This window comes from Vulpes vulpes, chromosome 3 (genome assembly GCF_048418805.1).
Source record: "Vulpes vulpes isolate BD-2025 chromosome 3, VulVul3, whole genome shotgun sequence".
Lineage (NCBI taxonomy): Eukaryota > Metazoa > Chordata > Mammalia > Carnivora > Canidae > Vulpes > Vulpes vulpes.
Genome location: NC_132782.1, coordinates 8,521,889 through 8,541,912, shown reverse-complemented (window position 1 = coordinate 8,541,912; position 20,024 = coordinate 8,521,889). Strand labels below are relative to the sequence as shown.

Sequence of the window (20,024 nt, the reverse complement as noted above, 5' to 3'; positions counted from 1 at the left end):
CATTTTTAAAACTTCCACAGAATCCTCAGGATATATTTTTAAAAGAAGTTGCCATCTTACCTTTTAACTTAATTTTGATATACTTTTTATTGAAGTATAATAGACATACAGAAAGGTACAACTTCATAAATGTACAGATTGCCGAATTGTTATAAAATGAATTGTTATAAAATGAATTGTTATAAAATGAATACACCTGTTTAATAAAAATCCAAATCAAGAGATAAAACATTTTCAGCACCCCAAAACCCCTCATTCCTCCTTCTAGTCACTTAGCCCCCAAAGATAACTACTATTTTGTCTTCTAACACCAAAGATGGATTTTAACTGATTTTGAACTTAAAAGTGAAATCATATAGTATGCACTAACGAAGAATGCATTTAAAACTCTCTTAACTTTTAAAAAAATTTCCAGTTAAATACAGCATTATATTAGTTTCAGGTGTACAATATAGTGATTCAACGTTTACACACATTACCTGGTGCTCAATACAAGCCTACCTTTTAACTTTTTACTTTAGTAAAAATAATACTGAAACCAGTTCTTCAAAAGGTAATTTTTATGAAATTACATTGTAGGCTTTCTAAATAACTAGGGCATTGCTTTAATATATAAATATTTATTGGGGCAGCGTGGGTGGCTCAGCGGTTTAGCGCCGCTGTCAGCCCAGGGCCTGATCCTGAGACCCGGGATCGAGTCCCACGTCAGGCTCCCTGCATGGAGCCTGTTTCTCCCTCTGTCTGTGTCTCTGCCTCTCTCTCCCTGTTTCTCACTAATAAATAAATAAAATCTTTTAAAAAATATTTATATATTTAATACTTATATAATTAATGATATAATTTAAATAATTAATATTTACTATATATATAAAAATAAATACATTTAAAATTATTGTTAGCACTCAACGTGCATATTATTCTTTAATTTTATTTTTGTAAAACTTTTAAAAGGGAAATTCTAGCAGCAGTACATGATGTTGGTATATGTATGGCTTAAGGATGGATTACTGAAAAATAAATGTATAAAGAGATGGTCAGGAATTAACTTGTTACTTTGTCTAGACCAAAGATTCTGAATTAAATTTATTATAACATGGGAGTTATTTTAACAAAGATAATGCTATTTCTTTAATAATATGAGCATGTAATAATGTGTATAATTTATTTTTAGGATCCATTTAAAGATAAACTTTTAGAAATAATGAACAAGATTCAAAGTTTTTGCCAAATGAGTCCAATGTCAGATTTTGGAACTCAACCCTATGAACAATGGACCATTCAAATGGAAAAAAAAGGTAATTTGGGTTTTGACCTAACACTTAGTTTATTCCAAGTTCATGCCAAGATTTCAGATGGATGTGTCATATATTCTCAACCAAGCTGAAAGCAAATGGAATATCAAATGGAATTTCTGTGTTCGAAGTACTACTAGGATGAACATGTTCTAATCCCTTATCTAAGGAAAGAAGCAGCAATCCATTAATTTTCTATTTATTTCCAGTCTTTCACTTATTGTATGTTTAACATATTAAGATAGATATTAGTCTCTGCCTCCAAATACAAACTCAACCGCAATGTTTTTCATGCCATTCTTTGAGTCAGTATGGATCAGGACTCTATTCTTGCTGATACAGAGCTCAGGTTGCCAGTTTAGGGGCTGGGAAACTTTTAGAGCTGGAGGCACATTTGGAGGCCCATCTCAAAAACAGCATGAAGCTTATTTTTAGAGTCGTATCATAGACGTATTCAAGTCCACAGCACAATTTTCAGGGATGTGTTCTACCATTATTTCACTCTATGTAATGTATTCTTTCATAGCTGCACGAGAAGGAAATCGAAAAGAACGTGTTTGTGCAGAGCATTTGAGGAAGTACAATGAGGCCCTACAAATTAATGATACAATTCGAACGATTGATGCATATAATCACCTTGAAGCTTTCTATAATGATGAGACAGAGAAGAAGTTTGCAGTCCAAGAAGGTGATAGTGATGAGAGTGGTGAGGATGGTGACGGTGATGGTGATGAAGCTGAGGATGATGAAAAGAGACCTTTGAGACTGGATAGGACAGATAGATTTCTCATGGAGTTATTTTGGGGTAAGAATGTTATGTTGATTTTATACTCTCGTGCATTTGCCTCAGGGTGTGAGCCTGTTGCTTCTCAAGAGCTCTCCAAAAGGCCCTCTCAAAATTATCTTTTATTTTGAAAGAAGAAACCCCAATCATTTTGGGGTTCTTTCCAATTGATGAGCTCAGATAAGCCATGAATTATATACTCAGAATCAGTCAGTTGGTCATCTGGTTTTATTGTTAACAAGACTGCAATACCTTTATTTATTAAGCTAGCCTGATCATTAGATACAGCATAAGATTAACTATAGTCCAACTACATATTCGTATCTCAGTACATAAAGTCTCCCAGTGTAATTTATTCACATATTTTATAATTCAAACTAATTCTTTCTTAAAGAAAACAAGAGAATGTTGAAAAAGCTGGCTCAAAACCCAAAACATGAAAATGAAAAGCTGATCAAATTAAGAAACACCATAATGGAACAATTTACAAGGACTGAGGAACCGGCCCGAGGAATAATTTTCACAAAAACACGACAGAGTGCATTTGCCCTTTCCCAGTGGATTACTGAAAATAAAAAATTTGCAGAGGTAGGAGTCAAAGCCCATCATCTAATTGGAGCTGGACACAGCAGTGAGTTCAAGCCCATGACACAGGTGAAAACACCCTTCTTTACTTCTTCCCTTATTCTGTTATTACTCTTCCCAACTTAGTTGTAGTCTTTTTTCCATCAATTGTCTTGCCCTGCAATTCTCTTACCCACAAATAATTTTATGGAATGGAACACTTGTTCTTAAAATATGAGTGAATCACAATCTAATCTGTGATGTCTGATAAGCTAAGAATTGTGTTAGGAGTCACTTCTTTCATATACTTGGAGGAACCTTCAAAATCGAGTTTCCTTTGCAAAAATGATTGACATTTAAACTTGGTAACAAAATGGAAAAATGGTTACGATATAATATCAAGTGGAAAAATCAAATCCCAACAAAAATATGTGCATTATAATTAGAAAAATGTAGAATATGTTTGCATAGGATGAGATCTGTAAGGCAACTTGGAAAAATGAAGACATTTCATGTGTTAGAGATTTGGGACTATAAGCGATTTTCTTTTCCTTTTTAAGATTTGTTTTGTGTTGTTTTTGTTTCATTATACTACTTATCATGTGCACAATAAAACCCATGGGAGAGAAAAAAAGACACTTGTAGACATTATAAGCGTGGCTTGTTAGAATAAAATGTTCTTCTGAAGTCATATTGACCTTGCGTCTTGCTAGACAAGAGGACACTCCAATTCTATCATACTCATCAAAATTCAGTCCAATGGAGGAAATTAAATCTGTTTTAGGATTTACTGAAGAAAAAAGTCATTCTTGAAATTTTATGCAATATACTTACTGCACATACTCAGTTAAAGTTGTCTCTAAAATTTATACCAGAGAAAGAAAGCATTGTTTTCCTTGGGTAAGGAGCTTACTTTCTCTTTTGTGATGAGAGCCAGTTTCCTTTTTGCCATAGCTTTCAGGAAGCTCACAGGCAAAACTGAAGTTCAGTCTCTCTGCCTCTATGCTAATTCTTACAAGTAGTACATCTATATTCTTCTACTCCCGTTTTTGAGTTTCTATTATATTAGCTTTAGTGTTATAACTTTGGTTATACGTGGCTTCAGATCCGCTTTGAAAAGAGGTGAGGTACAAAAGGAAAGTATGTTGTCAAACTACTTTTTGCTCCTTAGCTCTTTCAGATTTGGGGGCTACATGCCAAAATATAGAACACACCTTTTTCTTATGCCCCACATCCTCTTCTTGTGAACAGAGTTGGTCTTACTCATTGGAAGAGGGAGTCAGCATTTACTTGATGTGATTTGAGGGTCTAACTCTGTGTCTGAAATTCTCATTATTAAATTTACTCTTTTTTAAAGATTTTATTTATTTATTTGAGAGAGAGAGAGAGAGAGAGAGAGAGAGAGAGCATGACCTGGGGAAGGAGCAGAGGGAGAGGAAGAATCAGACTCCTGGCTGAGCAGGAAGCCCAGCACAGGTGGCCCTCCACTGAGCCACCCAGGCATTCCTAAAGTTACTTTTTTGAATAGCAGGCACTTCTGCTGAAATCCAAAGGCATGGAAGATTTTATTAGTGGACATGAGTGCGAGAGGGAGAAATTATCAGAGAAGACTGGAGAGTGGCTTTTCTGCACAATTCTCCAGCCTTTAGGACTCAAAAAAAAAAAAAAAAAAAAAAAAAGACACACCACCTCTAAGAAGAAAGGGAAGAGGGTGGGAGGACACACTGTTGGTCTGACATGTTTATTTTTATTTTTGTCTAATGTTTAATGTTTTTGTTTAATGTTTGGGGATAAAACATAACAGAAATCTGTACAGGCTGACAGGAACAACAGTTTTGATGAGAGTGGTTCTAAGAACAAAACCACACTGGCCATATCAGGCTAGGTTTATGCTCACCCATTCATCCTATGCAAGGACCAGAGTGCTTGTTTTATTTCTTTACTTATATTAAGTTTGAAAATTCAGAGTTTTTTCATTGAATTATAGTTTTTAAAAGTCTGTTTTGAATAACTTGTTATTTCATTTTTATTTACTCTTCTCTCTGAACACATAATATATTTACCTCCTTCAGAATTAATGAGCTTTAGGACACACCAGTGCTCTCCAGCCTTCTTGCTCCCTCCCGGGAGAAAGCCAATGTTTTTGGTTTCTCACATGTCCTTCCAGACATATTCCATAGGTTTCACGCTTGAGTGACTCTTATAGTGACCAAATGTGGCATAGAGTGTGTTATTTTTTCTGTGACTCAAAATTCAATGATCTCAAAAAGTGTCCCCGAATCTCATTTTCTGGATATTAACAATTCTGAAGTTAACATAGTGAAAATCACAGCCCATTCTAGTTTCTCATTGCTTTGACCCTCTTCTCCACTGAAAGCATCTCTTTTTCCTCCCTCCCAAGTCATCCATCAGTTTATTTCCTTGGCATAAATGATGGTCTTCCCACTTCCAGACTGGATGATGGAAATATTTTTGTTATTGTGTGGTAATCCCAGATTGGAAATCAAATGTTGTCTCACCATCATGTCTTTGTTCAATGCCAAAAACAGATGGCAGAGAATCCGTGTATGATCTAATCCTTTGATTTGCACTGACCAGTTGCAATTTATTATTTCTTCTGCTAATTAGAAGATTTTTAATGTGTTTAGCATCACAAAATTTAATTTATTAAACTGTTTCTACAGAATGAACAAAAAGAAGTCATTAGTAAATTCCGCACAGGAAAAATAAATCTGCTTATCGCTACCACAGTGGCAGAAGAAGGTCTGGATATTAAAGAATGTAATATCGTCATCCGTTATGGTCTCGTCACTAATGAAATAGCCATGGTCCAGGTATGTTTAATACCTCTAATAACTTGATTTTTTTATTTTGTGTTATTAGTTTGTTCTCTTTTAGCAAAGCAGCACAGACCATTTTAAAAATGTATCTATTCTCCTTCTAAAGGAGAAATCGTTTTGCACTGTATACAAATATCAAATCATTACATTGCACACCTGAAACTAAGAGTGTTACATGTCAATTATACTTCAATTAAAAGAAGAAGAAATCTTGAAGAGCTGCACACTACTGCCTTTTATGGTGTTGTTTAATTCAGATGATGATGACAGGTAACTGTCGTATTTCCAAACAACTCTTCTTGGGTTGTTATTTCTGTGTCCCAGGACTCTTCAGAAACATGACACTAGCCCATCTATAAGAGTTGAAGAGGCCTCCTAATTCCTAGGATGTCTATGAGCTCCCAGCTGGACCAGAAATCTGAAGAGCAGTGTCCCTAAAATGTCTGACAAAGTAATATGCTCAAAAGTTTGGGAACCCTGCTATTTCTGCCTTTTCCTCCCTATTCTTGCAATTTTTCTCTGTGTTTGAAAATTTTCATCATAAGAAGTTGGGGGAGGCATAGTTATACATATAAAACAAAAGTGAAGTATACTAATTTCCGTTTAATTTCGCTTTACCTCTTACCTACACTGTCTTAACAATATAATTGTTACCTTTCATTGAACATGTATGGGAGTTGTGCCGGTTAATACCAATAATATTCCTCCTATATCATTAACTAAAATCTCTTTTTAAAATATATAAAATTGCTTTCTTGACTGGAAAACAAGTCATGGAATATTAAGATAACCAGATAGCCACCAAATTAGGAAGTAATTGTATTTCAAGAGTTGCTTTGTTAGCAGTTTATTACACCAAATACATTTTATACAGATGGTGTTATAGTTGGTCGTTAGGTTCCTGGTTAAGACCATATTTTCTGTTACTCAAAATGTACCTAAATATCAATTTTTAAAGGGGACTATAGAGATTTATCACCATGTTAAGCATGTTTTCATGGGAAATGTGCTCAAAATCCAATATAGATACCAGGAGCAGACCTGCATTCTCAACAACTCTAGTGTCAAGGTCAGAGATGCCCCTTCTTTCTATCCATCCCTCCTACTAGGCTGGAGGAGTGCCTTCCCAGTCCAAATCAATGATGCTGGCTTTTAGGATTGAGAGAAGTTTCCAGGGACAGGATGGTCTTGTGTAACTCGGGATCTTGAAGGATGGTGTGGTAACCTAACCGTCATTGCTCTAGAACATTGTTTGTTCATTATAGTGCAGTTTGAATTTCAAATAACTGACTTATAAAAAATGGATAATAACTAACATTACTGACAATAGAGAAATTACTTAAAGACTGGGACACTGAGCATTGAATACCATTCCAGGCCAAAAATGAGAGCATTCACAGAAAGACATGACCCTTCATTAACTTGATTTCTTTATTTTTCTCAGGCCCGTGGTCGAGCCAGAGCTGATGAGAGCACCTACGTCCTGGTTGCCCACAGTAACTCAGGGGTTATTGAACGTGAGATAGTTAATGATTTCCGAGAGAAAATGATGTATAAAGCTATAGACCATGTTCAAAATATGAATCCAGAGGAGTATGCTCGTAAGGTATTGTTTTTGGACCTCTCTGAATTTTTCACTTTAAAGAGTCTGCAAGTGGTTGCCGCTGATAGCTTTGTGGCTAAGTCTCAAGACAGAAATTGTGCTAAATTTTAAGTTCCAGTTGGATGAGCCATGTTTAATCCAGATTCACATACAAAGAATTAGGACCGATGAGGGCAGAAATTGTCAGGCCGCTGTTCCAGTGAAACCAACCATAAACTTTGAAGATATAAATTTAGTCTGTCCTTGATCAGAAAGACTAGTATAGCTCACCCATTCAAGCCAACCTGGTAATTTTGGTTTGGTGCAATCTGTTTGTATGGGCACAAGTTTTTCATTCTAGAAATATTTATGAAGTGCCTACTGTGTGCCAGGTAACATTCTAGAAAGAGAGAACATGGCAGCAAATAACACAGATAGAACCCTCCTGTATGAAGCTTATATTCTAGAGTATACATAATGAGATTTGAGGAGGAGAAACAATAAGCAAAACTGAAGCAAGAAATGTATCACATAAGGATAAATGCTACAGAATTAGAATAAGACAATATGAAACAAGTCATTAGATGAGTACTCTATAGATTGGGTATTTGGGGAAAGTCTTGTAGGAGGAGTAACATTGAGGCTAGATCTGAATGATAAGAAAATACATAATATGTCATCTAGCTGCATCTCAATTTACTAATGCTCATTTGAGCTGCAAGAGGAATGCAGTGAGGGAAGAATGCACTTCTACAATATTTCAGGAAATCCCCCATACCACTGAATTAAAGACTGTAACTACTATAATAGCAAACAATCCATTTAGAAGAAAATTCACACCCTTGCATATGGGTGTGAATGTTAGTTTCTTAACATTGGAATTGGCTCTACCCTAAATAGAGTTTCACGAAAGGGATGCTTTTAAATTGGTGTGCATTGCTATAACCAACTCCAAGGTTTCCTGGCCAGGTTTCTACACAAACTTGTATTTTAAAACCCCTTTAAATATAAGGCAAACCAAACATTTGGTAATGTCAAATCAAACATCTGTGGCCAAATAATGTCACTGGAAAGTTATTCAAGTGGATATTTTCAAAGACCGATGTTTCGAGACCAAGTGTTTTGGGTAAGCTGTAGGCCGTCCCTGGAGTTTATGAGTCAAAATTTTCCAGCTTATATCTATAATAAGATACAGTCTCTTTCGGGGCCCCAGAATCGACAATCTTTTTAGGTTTCCTTTGGCTAAGAGACCTGCCCTTCTAAAGCTAACTCCAGGCTGACAAACTCAGAGCAGGGATGGCAATGATGTGGGGGCATATTCCACTACTATTCAGTTCGGCTCCCTCAGCAGACATCACTACAGTAGACATCGCTACTAGGTCCCAGCTCTCCCTTTTCCTGAGTTAAGAATCCTTCTCAACACAGTTTGCAGGCAGCCACTAATAAATGGTGAGCATTGACGTAGAAGGTGAAGTGTGTTTTCCATGTCGTATACAGAATTTGCACCTAACTGAAAACCTCTAATCAAACTTCTAGAAACAATGTGAAGATTTTAAACATTTTCCCTAACAATGACTCAACAACTTTTCCCACATCATTACATTTTATTTAGACTTTGACTGCCTGTACTGTGCCTCCTATATATTTACTATGCTTTGTTTTATTTTTTGCCATTCTTTTTGATTCATATTCTTTATTATTCTAGAACCAATCCTTTAGTTCCTGGTGTCCTGTTTACATATCTGTACACTAACCTTAGATGTATTTTTATCTTTTCTGTCACACATATAGGTGTTTCTTGATTGCCCACCATGTATATGGTCCTATGCCAAATCATCTTTTATCAGCTCACTGAATTATAAATATCTTGCAAGTACAACCTATTAAAGTTTAGGAAACATAATATTTCAATTTTTTATATTGTTACCATTTACAGAGGACATTGATTTTTGTACTTGTCCGATTAAGGCATTCTATGGCCCATAGATTGCTCACAAGGTTTAGTTTTCTTTTCTGTACTAAATATGACTGTCTTGAATCAAAGCCCAAAACAGAGGTGAGCGCCAAAGGTGGGCCATTCAACTTTGTTCATCAGCACTGAGAGTTTACATTTACTAAAACTTCCCCTCAGTCTTCAGGAAAACAATGGCTTCCTCCACAAGTTAGTATAAATTTTCCATCTGTGAGAGGTTCAGTTTGGAAGTAAATATGAAGTTGTATAGGTGTGAGAACTGGCCAGTGCCTACCTCAAGGTTTGTGTCTTTCCATTGTTTCTATTATTAAATAAATTTTGCCACTAACTGCAGAGACTGCAATACAGGGGCTTAAGGACTTATTCTCACATAAAAATGTGGACAATCTGGACCCATATGATAGCTCCATGATGTTGTGAGGAAGCCAAGACTCTTCTCTTGCCCTTTTAGTATTAGGTTTCCATTATCCAAGTCAAAGAGTTTTTTGAATTTAAACTACCACTTGCTCATTTGAGGCAGGAAAAAGGAAGAAGATGGAAAAGGCAAAAAGTGGAAATGGCAACTGACACTTAAGGAGACTTCCTGGAAATTCTATGTAACATCTTATGTCTCATTGGTCATTGGCTTGGAAATGTAGTCATTTAGTTGAAATTATAGTTCTGTTTCCAGGAAGAATGGACACTGGGTGGGAAACCAGTAGTTTCTGCCACAAATGTGTAAAAAGGAGATTGACTAAGATAGCAAGGGGGTCTAGAAATTATAATGTGTGAGAAAAGCTTAAAGAAACTGGGGGGCTTATCACAGGTAAGAGAAGATTATTGGTAATATAATAACAATGTTTGTTCTTCAAAGAGATTCCATGTAAAAGCAGATTTAGACATATTTTATGAGACAGAATTAAAACTAATGGTGAGAGAGGTTAGGGGGTGAGGATTTTTCTCTGGGATATTGCCAAGAACTTTCTCACTACAGAACTTGTCTAAAATGGAATGGGTTATTTTCGGAACATCTGAAGGTTCTACATTTCCATGTCCACAGGGAGGCATTATATGCTAAATTCTTTGGGGCCAATCACCTCATTATTTTCATTTCTAGGCTATGGTCAGGTGTACATTTCCATAACTATCTAAGAACTCTGAATTCCAGGAGACTTACTTCAGTCAAACTGTGAAGAAAAAAAATAATAAACTTTTTTTGTCTCAATGCAGATTTTGGAACTACAGATGCAAAGTATCATGGAAAAGAAAATGAAAATCAAGAGAAGTGTTGCAAAGTGTTACAAGGAAAACCCATCATTAATAAATTTCCTTTGCAAAAACTGCAGTGTGCTAGCCTGCTCTGGGGAAGATATCCACGTTATTGAGAAGATGCACCATGTCAACATGACACCAGTATTCAAGTAAGTCCCGGAAGACTCGATTTTAAGTTCCCTTATAAGAGGTGAGGCAGATTGTATTGTGAATGTTCTTTCAAAATAACACAAATGAGACTCATTATTTTTTGGAATTTCCCCTCCTTTAGCCCCCAGATTATAGCCCCATTTCAAACATCATTTTTTTTTCAACTATATTGCACTGAGGCAGGGAAGAGAAGTGTAAGACCCAAAGCCATTTTGTCCAAGGTACATCAATTTGGTGTGTACTGATACTTGTTCTCAAAATTTTGGACAACTTAAGTCTAGTTAAAATAATCAATAGACTTGGAAGAAACCACCAAAGGCAACATGACCCCTGAGATGTATGTGTGGAAAGGGGGTATCTGTCTGATGATCTGCAGGAGGAAAAGGAGAGAAGGAATAAGGTGTGGGCTAGGCATGCCTGCAGATTAGCTTCAGGTCCAACAGCATGTACCCACAGGCTGCATATTTGTCCACTGCAAATTCTCAGAGATATTTTGTTATTTCTTGATAATTTTAGGGAACTCTATATTGTGAGAGAAAACAAAGCACTACGAAAGAAGTTTATAGACTATCAAACAAATGGCGAGATCATCTGCAAAATGTGTGGCCAAGTGAGTACATTGCTGTGGGCTTTATTTTTACTTCGGCCAAAAGGAATTCTTAATTGAATGTGCATTTAACTTTTCCTCTCACTCTCTTGTTTTTCAGGACTGGGGAACGATGATGGTGCACAAGGGCTTAGATTTGCCTTGTCTCAAAATAAAGAATTTTGTAGTGATTTTCAAAAATAATACATCAAAGAAACAATATAAAAAGTGGGTAGAATTACCTATCGCGTTTCCCGATCTTGACTACTCAGAATACTGTTTGTTTAGTGATGAGGATTGACATTTGATTTGAGAGCCTTTAAAGATATCATCAGCTTAACATTTGCTATGATCCTGATTAATGTTTTTACTATACTCCAGGACTGATGCAATAAAATCATTGCTTTACTCTGTGTTGAGCAGCATAGAGAAAGATCATATAATACGCTTTCAAGTATCTATCTTGTAGGTGGACAGGGGTAAAGGACACCCACTGGTAATACTCATTAGTGTGGAGCGTTATGGTGCACAGGGAATGCTGGGCTGTGAATGAGCACCCAGGGGTATCACTATCAGTCCTGTAACCAATCTGCAAAATAAAATTAACCAAATCAGTTCATCTTTCTGAACCAGTGTCCTTCTTGGTGAAATGGCTATGGTGTTATTTACCTTTGCTTGCTTTTATTAGTTTCCTATTGATACGTAACAAATTACCACAAACTTAGTGGCTTAAAACAACAGCCCTTTATTATTGCACATGTTCTGGAGGTCCACTAGTTGTCCACTGGGGATCACTCTGAGCACTAGGCCTGCGCTCACCACGTGGCCTGCTCACAGGGCTTTTTTTTTTTAAGATTTTATTTATTTATTCATGAGAGACACAGACAGAGAGAGAGAGGCAGAGACGCAGGCAGAGGGAGAGGCAGGCTCCATGCAGGGACTCGATCCCAGGTCTCCAGGATCACACCCTGGGCTGAAGGCGGTACTACACCGCTGAGCCACCCGGGTTGCTCACAGGGCCTTTTATAGCAAAGCTATTTGCTTCTTCAAAGCCAGCAGGATGATCTCTCTCTTGTGCGCTAAGATAAAATCTTAACTGCAACCACAGGAGTGATCATCTCATTATATTTATAGGTCCTGCCCACACTCAAAGTGAGGGGACTTTGAGGGCATAGACACCAGCAGGCAGAAATTGTGGAGGTCATCTTAGAATTCTACTTCTCACATCGCTTCTCCAGCTTTTGTAAGTGATATGTGTGTACATACATATGAAAGCTCTTTGAAAAATATGAAGCACCCTAAAAGGGAAGGTATTATGAAGAAGCAGCAACAGGTAGGTTAAGGCTTATTTTTTAGCTTTCCCTCCATGAACATAACACTATGCTCAAGGAAGATTACCTGGGGCGATGGAGATGTCCAGGGCTCACACAGGATTTAGCAGGTAACACATGCTGGATGTTATTAGAGAACAACAACAACAAAATATATCCATCTCCACCTGTCTCTAACCCTAGGTAGAAGGGAAACCTCTCTATGACTACGACATTTTCAGTGTTTCTGAACCCAGTATGACCATTTGGAGATGGACACAGGGCCCAGCCTGGGAACATTCTCCCAGGAGACAGGTAGCCTCTTTTTAGCTTGAAGAGCCACATGATTGACACAGAGCTACAATTGACCATTTTAACTCACACTTATTCAGATGATCTGCTACACGGAAGGTGTTACCTCTTACACAAGGAGAAACAGTATGTTGGAGGGAGTTAAAATTCTTTTGTGGTTTTGATGGGTTCATTAAATTCAGTCTAACATTAGCTTTTGTTGATAAGAACCAAGCAAAGGTGAATATTAACCAATCAGAGCTCTTGGAATGCAAGAGGACAAAAGAAGATTGCGATTTTCTTAAAATACTTTTAAAAACTCCAGCTGATTCCATTTAAAGTATTGCTGTCTTCTAGAACACTTTGGAAAGTATGCAGAAAACCAAATGCATAAAATAGCTAAATGTACTACTGTAACATATGTAGACTGTTTTTGAGGTGTCAACAAATATCAGGTTTTTTCATCTGTGTTTTCCAGAATTTTTTTCAATAAAGAAGTGTTATTTCTACCTCAAAGTTTTCAAATACATGTTTCAAATTGTATAAAACTTACTATGTTATCATACCTGAAAACTCAAACTTGGTGCATGTAATAATTGCAGCATTTTGATTGATCATTACTGAACAGTCTAATATTTCTAATATTTGGGGATGATTTACAGAATATGCTCATGACATCTAGGCATCAATCTGGAGTTGGGAGGTCCAATTTTAGTCCCCACAAAACCTTCAGTTGGTTGGGCCACTTTGGGCCACCTCATCTCATGCAGGTCCTGTTTCCTCTCCTGGAAAATGAACAACTGGATTAAGTGGTGTCAAAGGTCCCTTATGATTCCAGCATTGCCCTAGTCTGTGCTTCTGGCTCCATGGCTGCTTTCATTTGAAGACCTTGTCTAATGACTTGTGGTAATATCAGCTGTGGGCTAAATACCTGGCGAGCACATTACATATTCGAAGGTGGCTCCAATCTGCTAAGGGGCATTGCAGGGGTGTCACAGGACAAGTACATCGGCTGGACTCATGTGTCTCATGGTGGTTTTGAAAGACCTGGAAGTGTCAGGAAATTTTAGCACAGCAAGCATTTCCAAGATCATTGGCCAACCTTGTGGATAGGTTTTATACCAAAAGTTTGAGATCCTTTCAGGCCACGTGAAATTAAAATACAATAATTTACAGTTATGTATGTAAAGCATTGAGGCAGCACATAAATGAGAAAGAAATGATTTTCCAAAGGACCATGAGTGCATGTCACAAGCAGTCATTGGAAGCATAAAATACTGTAAGAGAGGTGAATATTTTTCTGTCTGCAATTTAATATATCAGAGTGTTAGGCCTTAGGAAAAAGGCCTCTGGTGGTGTTTTCAATTCAGTTGAACATAAAGCCAAAGAGGATTTGACGTTTCCCATCATTGTTGCTTTTCATTCATTCTTTTTTTAAAAATATTTTATTTATTTGTTCATGAGAGACACAGAGAGAGGCAGAGAGAGACACAAGGAGCAGGCTCCTTGAAGCAGCCCGATGTGGGACTCGATCAGGAGACTCCAGGACCATGTCGTGAGCTGAAGGCAAACACTCAACCGCTGAGCCACGCAGGCCTCCCTCACTGTAGCTTTTCAGATGTGAGAAACTCAAACATACTTATGTGCTGATGGGAAAGAACAATGAAGAGCGAGAAAATAGTAGCAATGTTCAACCCCAGAGTAAAGTGCTGGTTGTTATTTATTCTGTATGTTATATGGCATTTATATATTATTGACATTTCCTGCCAAATAATGTTGCCACAGTCTTTTCTGGGACCCTGATCTTTTCTCAACAGTGTGTCTTTGCACATGGTTGGAAGCCCTTCTTTGCGATCTCTCCAGCAGACATCCTTTATGGTCCTCAAAGATGAAACCCATGTGGCATTTCCCAGCATCTAGCACAGTTCACATTTTCAGAACCAGAATAGAGAGCACATGCAGGGTAAGTAACATTCACTCACCCTGAGCATAATGAAGTGCTTGTTTCCAAAACCTGATAACAATTGGATTAGGCATTGCAATAACAAAAAGGCAGGAAAATTAGTTTACTTCCTTCTAAGAGTTAGAAAGTTAACTTGAAATAACTATAACCTGGGGCACCTAGGGGTCTCAGTGGGCGAGCCTCTGCCTTTGGCTCAGGGTGTGATCCTGGGGTCCTGGGATCGAGTCCTGTATTGAGCTCCTCGCAAGGGAGCCTGCTTCTCCCTCTGCCTATGTCTCTGCCTCTCTCTGTGTCTCTCATGAATAAAAAATCTTAAAAAAAATAACTATAAACTTCTTCAGTCACCTTCAGTTTGTGAGTTTCTCCTTCATTAGTCATACTAGATATAAAATTTCACATCTTTGTTTTTATAGAGCATGGACTGAGACATTATTTGGGTTTGTATCCTTAGTAGTATTGTGACTTGGGCAAGTCACTTAATCCCTCTGAGACTGTGGGGAATTAATACTAGCCTTGAGGGGCTGCCATGAGAATTTGTATATTGCATGGAACATATCTTTTGGTACTTAGTAGGAATTAATATATAAACCATAGTAGTGAGAGTGGCCAGAAAAACAGCAGCAGTTGAAATAGAACAGTTTAAGTATAGCATAAAAATAGTAAATTTTAGACCTATCTTTATAATAAGTAGGATACATACAGGATTGTAATCCCCACATCCAACACACAGCCTAGAGGGCTTATCCCAAGAAGTAAGTGGTAGCTGTAATGAATCATGATTGTTATGAATATGCTATTCGGTGTTACTAGAAGGAAGATTTAATGTCCAGCTCTATAAGCACAGCAGAAAAATAGGTATCAATGTAAATAAAAAGATCAACACTTATTTGTTAAGTGGTTATAGGACTTAACTAGATCTGCTGTTTAGATATAATTTTAATTACATTTTGTCTTTACCTTTAAGAATAATGGGGAATGGTGTTGTACTGACCTGATCAGCAATTGCTTGAAAACAAGTGAGAGAGAGAGATAGAGAGAGAGAGAGGTTGAGTTGTAGCATGTCAACAGTAATTTTTGTCCAACACAAATGATAATGTTTTTTTATTTTTTTCTAAATCCTGAAACTTGCTTCTCAGGTCATAGATTATAAAATAGGAAATACAGATGGAAAGCATAGCAGATTTTTTTTTTGGTAATTTTTAGATTTTTTCCACACAGAGTATTACCAAGTTCCTCTTTACATTAAATTAATCATCCTATGAGCATCTCATTTGAAGATGAAACTGGCTGTGAGCCTTCTTAGTTCATAATTTTTAAATCCAAATTAAAGGTGAGATTTTAGGTGGGGCCATGGGAAGAGAAACAGACTTTATAGGAAGCAATATTTAACCATGCAGTTGTTAGAATATGTTTGGGCCACTATTTAAGTTGAATATATTTGATGAAGTATATTATTTTTTACATAATAATTTCATAAATGGACATGATATTGACACTTATAAAAGAAATTAATGTGTTTAATTCAGTTGTGTATATAAAATAATACTGAACCAAAGATGAGCTTTTTCTTCCAACTTAAATATTTCCTTCAAATTCTGTCTTTTGCTGTCTCTAATGACTATGCTTGTATTTTATTGTAAACACATAGGATGGGTGGAATGTTGGATGGTTAGTTCTTTCATTTTGAATCCCTTAATAAGCCATAAAAATGATCATAGTTTATCAAGCTGTAAGGATTTGTATAATACTAAAATGCCCAAAACAACTGATTTAGTGTTCTGTTATCTTGGGTGGGGTTGCCCATCTGAGATTAATATCAATTCAGTACCACACCAATGTCTTCATTGCTAAATCTACTTTTTTCTTACCATTTTACCCAGGTTTATAATTTCATGCCTATACTTTGTACATTTTATGCTAATAATAGTGATAACCTGTTGAATTCAAAATTGCAACTTTCAAGGAATTTATCTCATTTGACAAGCAGATCCCAAACCTTTCTCTAAGAACAATGTTTCTTGTGTTTAATTAGGTTAAATGATTTTTTCTATTGAAATATACTAACCTTATGGAGAAAGATCAGGTAAGGGCCTAATTTTTCTAATGAACAATTAAGTTCAGTGTTTTATTTTTATCATTCATTTCTTTGGGGATAAAATGCAAAACTCAAATAACCTCAAGAAACAAATCAAATGTGTCATTCCATGTGTTCCATGCAGGAGGAGAAAAAGAAGAAAAAATGAAGGCAAAAAGGGAATAAATAGAAGCCAAATGACATAGAAGCAAAGAGATTAAAAAGATAACCACAGTATAACACATAGACAAAAACAGAAGAAGGAAACATAAATTTAACTAAGGGATAGTCATACATCTAATAAATGGCCAATTATTTCTTTTCTTTCCTAAATATTTAGAAATATTAAAACATTAAAAATAGATATTTTAAAGTCCTATTGTTTATAAAGTATTGTATTTTAGGAACTAATAAATAAAAAGGATCTTGCCCACAAGACTTTTTACCCAATAGTGCGGATCTTTTACTCAATAATGAGCAAAATAAGGATCTTGCTTTTAGGATTCACTCACAGAGATTAACCATGTTCATAAATATCAGTATGGGAGACAATGACCAATGTCATAAGAGAAGGGAAGGAGAGATTACTTCCAACAGGGATGGAGGATGAAAGATTGCATTGGATTGCGGAGTGTCCAGGAGATTTTTCAAAGTCTTTTTTAGAGCTTTCCCTGTTGAGGAAGTTGAGGATGGATAGTACATAGAGATAAGAAAAAGGGAAACACCTGAAGATCCACAAAAGAAAATTTTACTTTCAAATATGGTTAGAATAGTCATTTTAACTATGCTCAGAATAAAACACTTCAGATTTAAAATCTATAATAATTTTGAAATACCTTGCAGATAAACATGACACTTGATTTAAAATATTACTAAACTTTACTTACCCAAGTAATTATAAAATAGTTACAACTAGTCGTAATAAGGTTCAGCTCCACTGGGGTTTGAGATGGAAATAAACTAGTGCAAAAGGATTTAACAGTTATGAGGAGAGGTCAAGACTTTTCTAGATTGAGCCAGAGGTGGAAGAAAGAATGTGAGATACCTGTGCTCTGGTCATGTCCATCATGTTCAAGAGGTGCCTTAAGACTCAATCTTATTTTTCCAACACTCTCCTAGACAAAGGCCTCAGTAACTGGCTCAACAATCATCCTTTGGCCCAAGTAAGGTCACTACCTCATAACCATCTGAGGAAAAGAATGCCCAGACAATCATTGTTTGGTCTGGGACAGGTAAACTTGGAGTTGGTACCATGTCCATTTTGTTCATAATATCCAATAATCAGGATAATTTAAAAGAAGTTTTAAAATATGCTTTAAAATGAGTGCTCAATTTGACTGTACTGTGTTATTATGCTAAGGAAAGCATTTACCAAGCAGGTCTGGCAGATAGTTTTCAACAAAGAGTGAGTGTGGGGAAGTGATGTAATAAGCATAGATGATCTTTATGTGGATATTGTGAAAAAGAAAAAAAGACGAGGAGGAAATTTTGAAAGGGAGTCCAAAGTTTTAGGCCTGTTTGCAGGCTGAGGAGCAAGAGCCAAGAAACAGGGAGAGATTCAAGACTCAAAGGGAGAGAGGAAGGCGTAACTGTTGCCACAAAATGTTTAGGAAGAAAGAAGGGGATGAAATCAAGAGCAAAGGAAAAGGTGAAGATTGAATAGAAGAATAGATGCTTCTGCTGCTGCTGAAGCAGCAAGGAAAAAAGTAAATATGAATAAAAGATACGGTTTAGTAGAAACACACAATATTTTGTAGGAGGCTGATGAGGTTTTTCTATTGGCATCAACCACTAGACTACCTGCGGAGTTGGGTTTGGATTTGAGGATGGACATGAGGATGTAAGGAAAGCAGTGAGGATTTTTAACATGCTTTAATGAATGCAGAATGACTAATAGAAACTAAGCAAGAGGACTATCCTGTAGTATCAGGACTGGCTGATTTAGAAACATTAAATGCTGTATGCAGGGTATTAGAGTAAGTTTTGTTGTATTCTTCAATATTTAAAGAAAAAATCAGAATGTTTAAAAATTTGGTGGACTCAAAAAGCTTTAAAATGTTATGGTCACCCAAATAAAGCTGCTACTGTTTGTGACTTCTCTTGGCACAGGGTTGTATTTATAAGAAACCAAATATATCAACATCTCTTCAAAACTCCTAAACTATCTTCCTAAAATCATGCTGTATTCTTTTTTTTTAAATCTCCCCTACTCTTCCCCTCAGACCTTTTCTTTTATAATGCAAATCAACATGATTTTACTTGTTCATTTCTTTTCCTCTTTCAGTTCATTCATCCTAGGCTTTACGGATGCCTGAACCACAAATGGTGTTTTCCACTTTAGATGTATACATTGGAAAGTGGGGAGGATTTTTTGGGAATATTCATATTAACACATTTTTAATCTCTGGAATATTAGAAAATAACAGTGCCAGTTATCAATTTATTATCTCTCATCTCCAAATTCAGCTTTTTTCATCTGGTCCCTAAACATGCATCTGGGCCCTTCAGGTATTTTTGTTTTGCCAGCTGGCTTTGACATTAAACTTTGCCCATAGAGGGTGCTGGAGAAACAATGCAGAAAGAAAAGGTTTTGCTCCCTGGTTCTGGTGCACTTGCTAGGCAGGCTTCTGCAAGTGTGCATGGCTTCTCCGGCATCCAGTTCCTGTAGCACACATGGCTTTCTCTAGCACCAGGGTCTTGCATGGCAGCCAGCAGTACTCAGTGGCCAGCAGCTGCATCTTCTCAATTATGTGTACAGTATCTCCATGACACTCCCCACGAACCCCTCCCCATGAACAACATTCCCTGAAACCCAAGGACACATTTCCAGCAAGCTGCAGAAGACAGATTTCCAGCAAGTTCCAGTGGCTCCTTGACAAATTTTTTGGTTTCCATAACCTGTAGCCGCTCTCTCCAATAATGTCTGAATCTCAGCTTTGGGTTGCCTATCTCAGGCACAATGGTAGTGGCTGCTTCATATCTCTGCTATTTCTGTATTTTTTAGAGTTCTTTTTTCTTCTTATTAGTTAATCTTCTGTTGCTCCAATCGCATTATAGTTAATAATTATTTATACTAAATATTACCTGTTCAGATGACTGTGGTTTCTCCCACCAGACTGGACTCACTCATACAATTATATCTAAAGAAATATGAGAGTTCGCAAGAAGTTATAATTTTCAAATATCAAGCTACTCGCATGTATAAACACTGTATTTCACACAGGAAATGACTCAAATGCATCTGACTGATTCTCTAACCAAATAACTTAGAAACAAAACAGAATATATTTTACAAGTAGATACAGTCAGCTTTATAATGCCAGTAGCTGAACCAAAGATTCCTATCCTACATAAAAGACCATGTA

At 36.6% G+C, this 20,024-nt stretch overlaps 1 protein-coding gene across 1 annotated transcript in view; it reads left to right on the top strand.

The window, feature by feature from the left end:
- The window catches only part of IFIH1 (interferon induced with helicase C domain 1), a 57,268-nt gene extending 44,137 nt beyond the window's left edge, over positions 1–13,131 (top strand). The window contains exons 10-17 of the mRNA XM_072751749.1: positions 1,172–1,295; positions 1,819–2,097; positions 2,471–2,730; positions 5,325–5,474; positions 6,925–7,086; positions 10,244–10,434; positions 10,952–11,045; positions 11,143–13,131. Of these exons, the coding sequence (XP_072607850.1) occupies positions 1,172–1,295; positions 1,819–2,097; positions 2,471–2,730; positions 5,325–5,474; positions 6,925–7,086; positions 10,244–10,434; positions 10,952–11,045; positions 11,143–11,322 (1,440 nt within the window). The 3' untranslated portion in view covers positions 11,323–13,131. The remainder of the gene's footprint in view (positions 1–1,171; positions 1,296–1,818; positions 2,098–2,470; positions 2,731–5,324; positions 5,475–6,924; positions 7,087–10,243; positions 10,435–10,951; positions 11,046–11,142) is intronic.
- Positions 13,132–20,024: the final 6,893 nt, after the last annotated feature.